The 15,177-nt window shown below is 38.6% G+C and overlaps 1 protein-coding gene across 2 annotated transcripts in view; it reads left to right on the top strand.

The window, feature by feature from the left end:
- Nucleotides 1–228: 228 nt before the first annotated feature.
- The window catches only part of Hhip (hedgehog interacting protein), a 90,841-nt gene continuing 75,892 nt past the window's right edge, over nucleotides 229–15,177 (top strand). The window contains exons 1-4 of one of the 2 annotated variants that reach the window (XM_013160382.3): nucleotides 229–1,058; nucleotides 6,777–6,969; nucleotides 12,631–12,787; nucleotides 13,520–13,721. In XM_013160382.3, the coding sequence (XP_013015836.2) occupies nucleotides 261–1,058; nucleotides 6,777–6,969; nucleotides 12,631–12,787; nucleotides 13,520–13,721 (1,350 nt within the window). In that variant the 5' untranslated portion in view covers nucleotides 229–260. The remainder of the gene's footprint in view (nucleotides 1,059–6,776; nucleotides 6,970–12,630; nucleotides 12,788–13,519; nucleotides 13,722–15,177) is intronic. The other variant, XM_003476846.5, reaches the window with a different exon arrangement.

Raw genomic sequence — 15,177 nt, 5'->3', positions numbered from 1 at the left:
CTTCGGGGACGCGCCCTCGAGGCCGGCTCTGGGAGGCTCCGGGGGCCCTCGGCGCCCCCCGTCCCCGTGGTCCCCGCGGCCCCGCGGTCCCCTCCCCGCCCAACCCGCAGCAGCCGGTGCCGCGGGGCGCGCGGTCGGCCCCTCCCGCCCTCGCCTCCGCCCGCAGCCGGACGCACGGGCAGCGGTGACGTCAAGGGGCGCGCGGTGGCAGCACCTCCCCGCGCGCTAGTTAAAAAGAAGAAGAAAAGAGGGAGCGAAACATGAGAGGCTGTGTGAGAAGCTGCAGCCGCCGGCAGAGGAGACCTCAGCATCCTCCAGAGCCCCGCGCCCTCCCGGCCTCCGCCTGCCCCGCCGCCGGCGCTGCGCCTGCTACTGTCTCACCTAAACAGCGCCCGTCACGCGGACAAGTGAACCTCTGCGAACGTTTCCTCTTCTTTCTTCTCCTCTCCCAAGTCGTTCTCCTCCTCCCACTTCCCAGGCGCAGCGGAAAGCCCCTAACCCAACTGACACTGGCACGACTGCAGGCGGTGTCATCTGCACAACTTTATCTGGCTGCTGGGGCTCCTCCAAGGCGCTGGACCCATCGCCTCGTCTTTTATTTATTTATTATTCCTTTTTTTGCAAAGTTGCATCGCTCTACCTATTTTCGCCCCTGCCACCTCCCTCCGGCTCGCGAGTGTCCCAGCGCCCGGCAGCCTCCCCCGGGAGCCGCGCCCGAGTGGCCCTGTGGGCAGTGGGTTCCCCAGCCTCCCGCGGCCCCCCGCTGCTCGCGGCAGACGATGCTGAAGATGCTGTCCTTTAAGCTGCTGCTGCTGGCTGTGGCCCTGGGCTTCTTTGAAGGAGATGCTAAGCTTGGGGAAAGGAGCGAGGGGAGCGGCTTGAGGAGGAGAAGGTGCCTCAATGGGAACCCCCCAAAACGCCTGAAAAGGAGAGACAGGAGGATGATGTCCCAGCTGGAGCTGCTGAGTGGAGGAGAGGTGCTGTGTGGTGGCTTCTACCCTCGGCTGTCCTGCTGCCTGCGAGGTGACAGCCCGGGGCTGGGGCGCCTGGAGAACAAGGTAGGCACTGCCGGCTTCTCGGATGCAAACTTGGCACTCTGGCTGAGTGGGGGTCGCTGGGGCTCTGGGGTTTGGAAGAAGGGTGCAACTTCCTGGGGGAACCCTTCTGTTAACTTTTTAAAGCGCTAACGCAATTCCGTAGTGATTTGCTCTGGGTGCGCAGAAGGCTCTCCGGTCCCCCAGAGTCCGCGGTCGGGATGCTGTGCAAACTCGCCTGTCTCAGAGAAGGGGCGCCTCCGCTGTGGTACCCGCACCCCGGGCTGGGTTAACACCTTAAAAAGAAAGTCGATCCACTGTGTGTGTTTGGGGACCAAATTGGGCTTGGGCTGCGGTGAAACTGTAAATGAAGGTGGCTGTGGTTTCCGGTTTATTTGTCTAGGGGTAAAAAGATGTGTGCCGTTTTCTCCACGTGCTCTGTGCAGAGGGCTGACTCGGAAAGGATGCTGAAGCATGCTCGGTTTACGTCCCCCAGCCCCGTAGGAAGGGGGTGTCTTGAATTACAATACTTACATGAGCTAAAAAGCAACTCTTGGTACCTACAGTGAAGATTCCCGAATTGCTGCCCCGGGGATTTTGCTGGAACGTGTTTATCACCTAAAACCAAGATGATTCTCCGTCCTTTTGTAACATTGTAAATTAAGCCTTTCAGGGGTAGAGCTGTCTAGGCAGATTTTCTCTAGGAATTTGTTTACAGAGCCATGGCATTTACGTTTCCCTTGTGTTGATAAATTTAACTAGATAAGTAAATAGCGTTGGTTCAGTGCAGAGACCTGATTAAGTTTGCAGTATCATTCTTGCCATGAGATGCAGTAATATGTGCTGTCTACCTTAGTCCGAGGAAAGACTGCTGGGTCACGTCATTAACAATCACTGCACATGAAATAAACAGTCAGGTGTCCTAGCTCCCCCTCCCTTTCCTTGTTTTAGGTTTAATTAAGAATTCCTCTGTTACAACACTGCAGTTGTCAAGGTCTGAGAGACTCTTGGAAAACTTGTGCTTCAGTCTTGCTGGCCCAGGCATTAAAAAAAAAAAAAAATACCCAGGCTGAATCTAATTTTTATGCTCAGTTCACGGTAGATTTCACTCTATTCTCATGTAAACAGCTCCTACGAATCAACATATGTGTCTGGGTGGTATCTCTCACTTTGTTTTGTAACAAAAAGCCATATTGCATCATTTAATTTGCTCAAGTCATGCAAATAGGAAAAAATCAATAGGACAAAAAGGGGTCGACTTATCCTCCTCCCCAGTAAACTGCTGCCCACACACAGAGTCCTGTTGCTTATGGCAAAAGAATAACAACAACACCATTGTATTTGTTAGTTGGTTCACTAATGGGTGAAACTAGAGAACATCATTCTCTTTCAGTCCCCAGCTCTGTCCAAATGTTCATGCCTTTTGAGGGAGCATTTGTCCAACTCCCAGATGAGTGAGAACTGTCTTGCTGCAGGTTTTCAGCTGCAACTCACTCTTTATTCTTACCATATGCAGCCGGAGTCTGAGATTCAGGGAACAGATATTCCAGCATTTTATTCAAAACAATGTCATTAAGCGCCAGTGTTGTAATTGAATTAAGTTGCATTCAGCCACATTCAGATCATCTTAAAGGTTTTACCAGGAGCCCAAAGAACCAGGATATTGAGAAAGGTTTAGAAATGCATGCCCTGTGTGCTCTGAATGCTAGAATTATAGGGATGATCTAGCTATACTGTTCTTCCAGGAACATGTGGGAAGAAAACATAGTTCTTAACTAAATATATATGGCAAAAGGGAGAACAGGGTGGGACTTATAATCCCTAAGAGGGGAGTTATCACTCTTAAGAGAAGCTATATTAAAAAATCTTTTAAAAAGGAATCATTACTCAGGAAACAACCAGGCACATTAGCTATCCACATTCCTTTCTGATGTAAGTGCTTCCAATTTCTGACCATCCCTACTCATTTGGAAAATGTGTCAGAATTAAGTTGGGCACACTAGACTTTGCCGGTTCCATTGCAACTGGTTTAGAAAGCAACAATACTCAAAAATTGTTCAAAAAAGCAATTTGAGATAGCCATGTAGACAGATTCTTGACCTATGTTACTTCTCAAATTTTAATAGTGTTTAAAATATGTTATTTTATAACAAACTTCAATGTTTCCTTTTTTCTTGTAAGCCTTTTTTCTGTAAGCCTTCCTGCATTATAATACAGGTCAGAGTCTTATTTCATGATGTACCCATAGGAGAGAGGATGACAATTTGACAGGGCCCTTTTTTTGTTTATGAATTTTTAAAAATGTGCCCAAGAAAGATTTCCACAGCTTTTCCACAAACTAAGGTAGCAGCTCTTTCCTAAGGGAAGAAATTTCTTAGACAAATAGCAACAAATAGGTCAGAATACTGAGAATGTGCAGCTTTACATTTGAATCCAGTTTCCAGACCAATAAATTTTCTTTAATAAGCTAGCATTGGGTGCCACATAATTATTATAATATTAAATATTATAATATTTTAATTCTTCATACATTTTAATAATATATATTATAATAAGACTGTTAGCTACCATTCTAAATCAGAACTGCCAAAATTTTGGAAGCAAAAAATATTGTCTTAGCAGTATTTTTTGCAGCTCCTAAAAACAGCATGCCCAAAAGATCTAAGCCCATTAGCCAAACTGAATCCACAATCAACTAAAATACCCTTATTTTTAAAACTTGAAGCCACAGTGGCATAGAAGTTCTCTCTACCTTGGGTGGTTTCACAGCCAAAGCTGTCAAGGAATGGGTGAAAAGTAATTGTTTTCAAGTGTGCCCTTTTACAATCATTTGTTTGCTCTGGCTCTTTCAGGGACAAAGGCTATTGTTGAACATATCCAACTAAACAAATAACTCATCCTGGGGTCCCTTTAACAGCTGCCTTAGTACAATGATCTATTTACATATTAGCCTAAAATTGAAACTGAACTCTTTAATGACATAATCCAGCTCTATAGTCCAGAGACACATGTGTTCTCCCCAACAGCTGAACAACCTTGTAGGCATATGATTTTTAGCAACAACATTTTGTGTACTAAGTGATCTTAAGGTGACATCTTAATATACTGTCATGTAGTTTCTTCTTTTGTCCCTTCATCAAACCCACGTGGATGCCTTTCTACCCTCTTTGTTTAGTTACTTGATAAATAAAGAGAAATACAGAAGGTCTCTGTCACCCATTTTACTGTTTGTTGATAAGCTATAGTTGTAGGCCACACTTTACTCTGGACTCCAGTATTTATCTGAACTTTCTTCTATGGATTTCACTTTCATGTGGCCAGAGATTAAAGGATGACCTACCAGATGTTACAAATTAGTCAGCAACAGCCACAGTCATTACTAGGCATGCTGTAATAATGTTTCGAAGTTTTACATGATTTCCAAAGTATACATAGTTTAGACCACTGTAATTTGATGGTTTTGTATAAATGGTTTTTAAAAATCAAAACAGGAAATTAGCTTAAATTTCTTCTTAAGATTGATGGCATTGTCAGACATAAAGTTAAGGACCCATGTGAATACAGAGAGACAAAAAACAAGAAAAAAGAAGAAAAGAAAAAAAAAAAAAAGTCACCCAGCACACACCAGTACTTATCTGTCTAAACCAGTGTTGCAGCTTTGGCTGAGTCGGTTTAATTGACTTCAGTAAGACTATTGGTTCATTGAAACCAAAGCCAGAATGATGGCTCTATCTATCTTCAAATAGGTATTTACACTGCAGACCTCACACAGAGTAAAATGTTACCATCCTGCTGGGCCGGAACAGCATGAAACTTTAAAAAGAATAATATTATACTTGATTTCAGATAATTTATTGAATCCTATTTGTGAAACTTTTGATGAGAGATCTTGTGGCCAGGACACATTCCAAAAATTGTAAAAGACAAAATTCTTGAGGCACTAAAAATCAAGCTCTTCCTGGAGAGCAGCTGGGAGAGTGTATAGGGATCATTTTCTCTCAGCTATAAAAAATGGAAGCATGCATATTCTCCATAAAACCAGCGGGAATTACAATCCAGTTTTTTAGCTCTCAAAAGAGGTGGCTTTAACATCTTGCAATTGTTTTGTGTTCAGTGGACTGCTGCATGATAAACAGGACCAAGTTGAGCACTAGTATTACTGAATAAACCTGGTGAGGTCTGCCAGCCTATGGACAATAAAAGACATTTAAAACATTCTTGGAATGCAAATTCTAAGTGTCTGGTGTATGTTTCCTTTTAGAAAACTTTAACCATTTAAGCAGTTGTCATTTGAATAAGTTGATAAAAATAAATTGTAAATTAATCATAATTAGTAATTTGACTAAATACTGTATAGTAACCACTTAAGAAACATCATTTTTTCCTGAAGTACCGTAACTCCTATTGACTGAAGTCCTGAATGCCTACATTTTAGCATGCTTTTTTATTCAATGTTTTGTTGCTGTTGTTACTTTGTTCCTCCAGAGCCAGTTTTTGTGTAATCATCTTGAAAACTAGAAGATATGATTTACTAAAGTTGGGCACTCAACTTGTGAATGAAATATTTGCTTTAAACAATGATAACAGTTTAAAATGTTTGTTTTAGCATATAGTTCAAAAGAAATATGAATTAAGTAGAGATATAGTCAGATAATTGGGAAATAATAATTCATTCACATTGTGGTATTTTTAATATAAAAAAGTGAGTGTTTGATTTATATAGCACATTTCATGCCCCAGATATTCTGTTGATACTGACTTCTATATTTATTAAGAGTTCCTTAAGTCAATTGTTAAAATTATTCCAGATACCAACACCTATTCTATCAATGAATCAGTAAGTCATAAATCGATCTTACGCAAAGAAAAGATGTATCATTATAAATATAATAAAAGCATGTTTTTTTCATTAAAATTCATGATTATACAAAACCATTTTTATTAAACCCTGTGTTTAGTAATATACATAACATAGCTAAGAAACTAGTTAGAAAATTTTCCCTGGCTAAGATGTAATGAGTAATAAAGACTGGTCTTAAATCTGTTTGATTCAGTTTAGAGTATTTTTATAGAATATCAAAGACAGTTTAGAAAACCTTCCCTCACCCCCTATAGATTGAAAATTAGCAGAGATTTTAAAAAGTGCTATGCAGGTACACTTTTGAGACTGTCATATCAGGAATCCTAAGAATGAAGTACACTTTCACCTAAGACACAGATAAGCCATGTCTTTAAAATTGTGTTTTGCATGCGGTTGGATAAAGGTATTAGAAATTTTTAAAAACGAAATGTCCTTCTGTACATACTTTGAATCAGAATGAAATGATAGAGAATTACACACTCTAAGTATAATTGTCTTTTTAATTTTTCACACCGGAAAAACATTCCTAGACTGATGTGCAAGAGTAACAAGCAGATGGGGGCTGGGGATTTAGCTCAGCGGCATATGCACCTGCCTTGCAAGCAGGCGGTCTTGAGTTTGATCTCTGGTGCTGATTAAAAAAAAAAAAAAAAAGTAACAAGCAGGTTAAACGCCTTCCTGACTTTTGTGGCCCTCTTCTAGCCCCAGAGACAACTCGCATCCTTTTAAAGGCACTCTGTATGGTGACACTGTAAATATTTTCAGAAAACTTCCTTGCCTGATTTAGACTAAGGTACTTAAATGATTACAAACAATAAAAGCACAAACACATCAAATTTCACATCAATAAAAAAGGTTTGTTTCTGACTTATGGCTTTCAGATATTTTCTGTCACCAACAACACAGAATGTGAGAAGTTATTGGAGGAAATCAAATGTGCGTTTTGCTCTCCACATTCTCAGAGCCTTTTCCACTCACCTGAGCGAGAAGTCCTGGAGAGAGATCTAGTACTTCCCCTCCTCTGCAAAGACTATTGCAAAGAATTCTTTTATACCTGCCGGAGCCACATTCCAGGTAACAAAAGAAAATGCATTCAGTTAAATAAATATCCTCATAAGATACCTGTTTTTAAATGCTTGTTTACAAGAGATGTAAAATGTACCTTACCTTTCAAAATCCTTGTTATTTCATGATTAGCTTTTCCAAAGTCATAAGTTTTCTTGCTGAGAAAAGAAATGCTATAATTTCAGTGTACAAAACAGGTGGTAACTTTTATACACATCAGGTTATCAGTGCAAACTTTTTAAGTGTGCTGGGGATGGAACCTAGGCCTTTGCACCTGCTTCTACCATTGAGCTATAGTACTAACCCTTGTTGGAGTTCTCTTTACCTGGGAGCGTAGCCTATTCTACATAGCTGTACATGAATGGAGAATGTTTACTGATAGTTACGATAGTCCCTTCAATAAAATATAACCAGGACTTCCAAAAAGTAACATTTTATAAAGCTCTTCCCCATAAAATGACTGATTCGCTTCTCCAAAACCCTGTAAAGTACCTATGGTAGAGTTCTCTGTATTGGACACATGAGAGAAACTGAGTCTCAGGAGAAGTCATCTGCCTTATTCAAAACTATAAAATGAGAATGCAGTGGGATAGACACAGAAGAAGTTCTTAGGGTACACAGTCTTACAAATACACTGGTCACAGTCATATTTCAGACTTTAAAAGACATTAGGTTCTTGGGAATTGATTAAATTTACCATCAAACATTTGTAAACTTGGGCGCTTGTTGGCTTCTTTGGAAGAGTCAACCAGAAGAATGAAAGAATTTAGCTAGGCAAAGTCATACAATTCTACTGAAGGGAAGAGTTTATAAAATGAAATGGTATATATGGAAAAAGATATGCTTAAAGAACTGTGGGGTATGCTTACATAATTTTTTAAACTGCTACACACATTTTCCCTCTTTGCCAACCTGGAAAAGAGTTTTGTATTCTTTAATAGAACTTTTAATAACCCAAAGAAATACGTGACTAGGTTTGCCAGTTCCCTTTGGGTATAGAATAACTGGTATCCATTTAATGTAAAAATAATGATATTGTCTTTATAAACTCCAACCATGTTGCTAAGACTTTTCTTAAGCCAGCTGTTTCTTCCTCTTTGTCGCATTCCCTGAAGCAAAGTGGAATAGGTCACAGTTGCCTGGATGGCCTGCTGAGAGGTGTTAACAGATTAAAACCCGTACAGGATTGCTGCAGACCAAATCTTGAAGATTTGCCGCTAGGACCATAAGTTGAAAGTGATATCAACACTTAGCATTTTCATTTTCCTTTATCTTCTTTAGATAAATACAACATGTTCAATCTGCAGACTCATCTGTGGGAGTCTTTCTATATTTAAAGTTATTTTAGCGTCCAAAAACTGCACACACCTCACTCCCCAGATCAACATTTGTGGTGACGAATGACAAATTTATTTTTCTACAAAGTTTGTGTATATGTAAAACTGCTGAAGTGCATCAAGATGTCAAGTGCTTTTGGTGGCCACCCAGGCTGCTTTGAAAGATAACCAGATGAAAGCCCCACTCTTGGTGGATAGAGCAGTAAGGGTACTTTCCAGAGAGTCTGGAAGACCTAAACAAGGAGCAGAGGGGGCTGCTCTTTCCTATGCCACATGCTAATAATCATTTTAAATACCTGTCCCCCAAAGCGAGCTGTGGTAACAGTCGCCTCACTTACCCTTAATTCATCTCTTAGTCAGACTGATGGCTGGCACATAGGTTACCATTTCTTAAAGTGAGATGAGTAAGATGAGAACCCTGTCTTCAGTTCTGCTGCCTAACACAGAAACGTCTAGTTTTCTCAACATGAATTTTAAAAAATGGCTACAAAAGCAAATTTATAGTCATTTTACCCTCTTCCATGTATTTAATGATATGGTTCACATTGCACTAAAGTTCAGAATTGTGGAAAACAGCTACTTTGGGGTTCTTCTGTATAGAAAATCCTAGTAAACATAGCCTAGCCCTCCTCATTAAAAAGCCTTACTCTGTCTACAAATCAAAAACTTTAGGATGAAGGTACCCTACAGAATGCATTTTGCTAAAATAAGGAAAATACTAAAAGATTGGAGAAGAGAAAGTAAATTCAGAGACATCTTTATTTCTCTTTTATTGCCTAACAATGAAGAAATAAATATATAAACTATTTTGCTTCACCTACATGACTTAAAGAAAGCATGACCATTTAAAACTATTTATATAACTTCAAAGATAGCTCATTTCTAGAAATTTTAATTCACAAATAGTCATGGTCAGTTTATTTTCCTAAATAAGGGAAAAGAAATTAAAAAGCAACGTAAGCAGCTTTATTAATCATAGTAATCTCCAGTGCAACCTTTCTCAGGGTGGTCAATTCTTAAAATTTCTCCAAATACCAACATTATATTTAAAAAACACGGGGAGTGTTCACTCAACTCTGCAAATCTTTTCTGCATGAATGAGTGGAGTGATCGTTTACTCTTCACTAAAAGATGGCATGATACACTGTGGAGGGCATATGGATGGACATTTGACTTCTCTCTTTATACCTGTTATCATACTGACTTTTATCACCCTTGACAGTCGTCTCCTCAGCAGTGGGTTATTGTAGTGTGAAAGGTCTGCACACAATTAGTACAATTGGTTTAATCCTTTTGCTAATGAGGCCAAGGTCAAGGGTTTGAATCCATTGAGTTTTCCAGTCCACAGCTGCTCATAGCTCCATCAGATACCTTACACATGTGTCTTATTAGTACCAAGGAGAGAAAAACAGAGGGGTTTGACGGACACAAGAAAATGTATGTCTACTGGAGAGTGCTCTTTAGTGTAGTCTTTCCTGCCAGAGAATCAGGAGCTCTTTTTGTTTTTCTTATCATGATGAATGCACATATAGTGAAGAAAAATAATTTCCCTTGAATACATGCTGAGGGAAAAAAGCTAGAACTCAGAGTACTCCACAGGGAGTATTGTTTTGTATGTCATTTTATTGGGCATTCTGTGCTATAAAAGGACTGAATTCATAATCTGAGGGAATGGGTACTAGCCCAGGATACTTGATAAATTATCAGGTGTTTTAAAAATCTGCTGAAGTGTATGTCCATCAGTACTAGAACTGACCAGGATAGGCTAAGCATGCATTTTCAGTGAATTGAGGTTCAGTGTAGTCTTAAAAAAAAAGAACACCTTTGAGTAAATTACGTCTTCCCTCGCAGTAAACATTAATTAGTCCAGTGCCTTGGATCCAAGTCCTTTTTGCTCTTTACCACAAAGTGTGCCTTACTCATCGTGTTCTACAGCAAAATGAGATCATTTAAGAGAAAGTGTAAAGTATTAGATACTTCAATTCATGTATCATGGCTAGAAAGGCTCACGTTTTTCTGTAAGATTCTCCATGAGCTGGCTCCTTCCTTCACTCTTCCTCACTTTGCCTAATTTTTGTTAGGAGGTAGGAGAAATGCGTTGTTAACAGGCTGTATTATTTTTTCATTTGCCAAGAGCATAGTGCCCCTGGAGCCACAAAGTTTAAGAATAGACACTCATTAATCTTCAGATACTCCATTTGAAAATGATTTCTCATTTCCTTGTGTTTATTCCAGCTAGTAAGTCCTTATGAAATGGGACCAGCCACCAGCATTTGTTTTTGTTTCCCTTTAAGATGGTCATTGGTCTGCAGACCATAACACTGGATTATTACAGATGGTTTTCTTTTTCTTTGCTCTTTAAACCAAACTTGAATTTTCTTATGATTTGCATTTTGACATCTTTCTGTGACCCTGTAGACAAACATCCCATTAAAACAACATTCTTCACTGACGCATTCAGTTATAAATATATCCATAGCATGACAGTCTTCCTGCAAGCCTAATACTGGCATGAATATCTCACTGCCCAATGGTAAATGCTTCAAAGATGGGGTGCATGCAAAAGCATGTGTGTTTAACCCCAAAATAAGACCTATGCCAAAACTTTGCAAAAAGTTGGATTCAGCAGTTCAGAGTTCCCCTCAGGTTAACCGTATTAGGCAGTTATTGAGCACCTCGCCTCTTTTGCCAGCAGCGCATTGCTGAAGAGGAATAAATGCTGTGGTCATCTTCGTTCCTCGTCCCAGTTCCTGATGGTTGGATTTTCCCAGAGACAGATAATTCTTCAGTGGCTTGTCCCTCCTGGAGCACCCTTTCACCCACCACGCTCCTTGTCTTTTGACCTCTACGTAGGTTGCACATCCTCCCAAGCAGGTCTGCTCTTCCTTCCTGTTCCCCAAAGGCAATATCTTTCCTAATAGCCTCGCTGGAGATTGCTCTGGAGGAGTCCTTCTCAGCAATTTAATGAGATCACACTACTCCAACAGTTAGAGCAAAATGTACATCAAGCTCTGAGACCTTCACATCCTAAGGTTGATTCTAGTTTTGAAGAGACATAGGTCAAGCTCACAGAAAATAAACCTAGCATCTTTCATCATTGATAAGGCTTATATGGCTGACACCAAAATCTGGTTCTCAGAAATATTGCTAAGGCTGAATTTGCTACACAGCTTCTAAATTTCAGATAATGCCTTTATCACAAAATTAATAGAGGGAATAGTAATCTAGTTTGGTAGAGAAAAACCAAAATTGTAAATGTAATAAAGGTGTGGCACCAGAAGTAGTCCAGTAGTTTAGACCTCTGGTAGCATCATATATTGAGATCAGAAGTCATCAAAATATTATTGCAGTGCATAAAAGGTCAATATCTTATAACCATAATTGTAAGAGTAACATCAAAAGTGTTTTTGTTATGAAGTCTTTTGTGTTTAAAGATAACTATGTCTATTTGATGAAAGTTCTTCATATATAATTTTTTTTTTATCGGTACCGGAGATCAAACTCACGACCACCTGCTTGCAAGGCAGGAGCTTATGCTGCTGAACTAAATCCCCAGCCCCGATATATAATTTTTAAAAATCTTTCTTTTATATCCCATTAAGTCAGTCAGTCTATTTTGTATTTTTGTTTTGGCTGGGTATTGTGCAAACTTTGTTGTTTAAAGAGAGGTAGTATAATTTAAACATAATTTTTGTATTACAAAATCATTAGTATCACTATAAGTAAAAGGCACCTATGTATATGAGACTAGAGGCTTTGTTATTAGGATCAATTCATTGCTTGAATATTTCACAGTGAGTCTGTCATTTATCATGGCAATATCCATTAGATTTATTATTTAATAATATGAAAGTTGGTAGAGTGAAAGTAAGTCTCGTGAAATCATCCAAACTGGCATCTGATTGCCTGTCATCTTTCTTGAGTGAAATTTATTCTTTTCAGGATTTAGTACTGTAGCAAAAACCGCTAATTAGTGATAAGATAAGCTCATAGTATAATATATGTCCACTGAGGAAGCTTGAAAACAGGAAATGCATGATCAAGGTTAATGCTGGGTTTGTGGTATAGGTATTCCTTATGAGCCTTTAAAATATTCAGCACAAGGTTATCTGACTTTTACTGCCATTTTAAATTTTTGAAAGAAAACAATAGGGATTCCAACTTCCTGTGCATACATTTTTTTACAGTTTCTTTTTATGCTAGCCTAGTTTTTTTTTTTTTCCTAGAAGATTAACATAATTCTTAAAAGATTCTCTTTGCCTATATCTTTTGAATGAGATGATTTTTCTGGGACACTAAATGCTTCTAAAGAATGTTTTTACCTTTTAAAAAGGTTTTCTTCAAACAACTGCTGATGAGTTTTGCTCTTACTACGCAAGAAAAGATGGTGGGTTGTGCTTTCCAGATTTTCCAAGAAAACAAATCAGAGGACCAGCATCTAACTCCCTGGACCAGATGGAAGAATATGACAAAGTGGAAGAGATCAACAGGTCCGTACAGATAAATACTCTATATATTAAAAAATGACAAATCTTGTGGTTTTTCCTGTGACTCCACTGTCTGTGTTTATTATCCTCAGAAACTATGTCCTCTAGATACTTTAATATTTTTCTTTTTGGTAGTTTGCTTCTCTACCATTGTAGCTTAAATGTTTTGAATACTTAGACTACTAATTCTGTGTTATGAGCTTGGTTTCCCTATGACTCATCTGAATTTTATGGGTATAGTTTTAAACTTGAGTTTTACGATTGTTGTTAGCTTATGGTGCTGTGGAAATACTCTACACAATTGTTATTGGCAAATCAAGCAAGACATGCTCCATGAGAAAAGCAAACCTTTTTATAAATAGATCTTAGAACTTTCTCTGACTGCCTTCTTGTAGGGTTTCACTATTGTGAGTAAAAGCTAGTTTTAATTACAGTTACTAAAAGATGAGATAATGAGCTTATAAAAATTTAAAACATATACATGTTTGGGTTCTCACTTTTACTTTATGACAGAAGGCTGTTTTATTTTTTTCCATTGAAAAGAGTTTAAATGAATCACTTAAAAGACTCACATTATGATGCTTGGGTTAGCAATACTTCTTGATTTTTTAAAGTCATTGATTCCAGGGGAAATACTTTTTGAAATGGATAATGAGGACATCTTTTCCCCCTTTTATCTCAAAAACAAAACAAAACAAAACAAAAAACCTGACTGACTTTCTTGAATTTATTTAGAAAACACAAACACAACTGCTTCTGTGTCCAGGAGGTTGTGAGCGGGTTACGGCAGCCTGTTGGGGCCATGCACAGTGGGGACGGCTCACACCGGCTGTTTATCCTGGAAAAGGAAGGCTACGTGAAGATACTCACCCCAGAAAGAGAAATATTCAAGGAGCCTTATTTGGACATTCACAAACTTGTTCAAAGTGGAATAAAGGTTGGCTTTTTAAATTTTATTTCTCTTTGCTTTGGCTATGTTGATTTTTAGTGTTATCTTCCTCAATGAAGATATTTCTTTATAATAAAAGAAAGAATAATTATGGAGAAAATATAGAAGCAACAGAAGGGAAAGTAACGATAGCAATTTAATGAGGCAGTGGCACCGAATTTTTATGTTACTTACTGACTATTGAGCAGTGTAATCAGAATATTTTGACATGCTTTTCTTATGTAATTTTTACATTTGAAATAATTTTTAGTTTTATAAAATATTTGTGTAAATGTTCTTTAATAGGCATAACACTTAAGACTGTATATCAGTATTTGCTGTTAGAAACAGGGACCTGGGATTTAGCTCAGCAGCATAAACACCTGCCTGGCAAGTGCAAGGTCCCAGTTGGATCCCGGTACCAAAAAAAAAAAAAAAAAAAAAAAAAATTGGATTAATGGTATTAAATACAAAGACTGAATTGTTAATCACAAATCAATCTTCTATTTTTGTGTCTGTGTCATAAAAAAATGCTTCTTAGACTATGACTTCCTTGTACCATGTTTTTACAGGTAAGTCAGATATTTTTATCTATACTGCATCATCTGTGTAATATATAAGCATGCCTATTGGCTTCTTTTCACTTCTCTAATTTGAATTCTCAGGTTGCATAATTTGTGTATGCAAATAAAGCTACTGCCAAGTTTGTTTCACCTGAGTAACACAGTATGAATTAGCAATAGGAGAGGATAAAGCAAGTCTTAGCATTCTAAAATTAAGCTTGTGCCTGCCTATAGTAGAATGAAAAAAAATAATAATACAACTTGGGGAGATCAGGTTATCCTTTTCATTTATTAACTGGACAAAACAACAAGAAAGACTGGCATTCTTCTACTTGTGTAAAAAGGAACTCCTTACTCTATGATGCTACTTAAAGGTAAGACCAACTTAACCGAAAGAAACAAGTAAAAAAGAGTTATATTCCTGATATGTGTTCAGTACTTACCAGATTAAAAAAATCAGAATGAGTGGGTTCGAATAGAAGGTTGCCAGGTAGTCAAGGTCATCCAGCTTGATGGTTCCAAGACATGCTCCATAAGAGAAGCAAACCTTTTTGTGAAAAAAGACCCCGGCACCGAGACATGGCTCACGGGAAAAGCCTTTTTAACTCAGTGATTTCATTTTTCTCCCCATAAAACTTTTCATTAAAGTTCACAGCAGATAATTAAAGTGAAGCTTTAGTGTTTTATACATCAGTAATGTAAGGAGCCCTGATAACTCCTCCCAGAACTACCGACTAGCAGAGAGAAAGACACAGCGGGAAGGAAATACTTGACTCTTGAGTAGTGTGTTGGTCCTGCCCATGGAAGTTAAATGTGCTGCCCTTAAAAAGAAAATGGGGAAAGAAGCTTTCAATCATCCTCTGTGATCTCACTGGTTAAACAAAACCGCCTTTAATATTTTG

Source organism: Cavia porcellus, unplaced genomic scaffold, assembly GCF_034190915.1.
Source record: "Cavia porcellus strain 051 isolate PalLab524CR breed Dunkin Hartley unplaced genomic scaffold, mCavPor4.1 scaffold_14, whole genome shotgun sequence".
NCBI lineage: Eukaryota > Metazoa > Chordata > Mammalia > Rodentia > Caviidae > Cavia > Cavia porcellus.
Note: the sequence above shows the minus strand (reverse complement) of the source record. Positions and strands in the feature narration are given on the sequence as shown.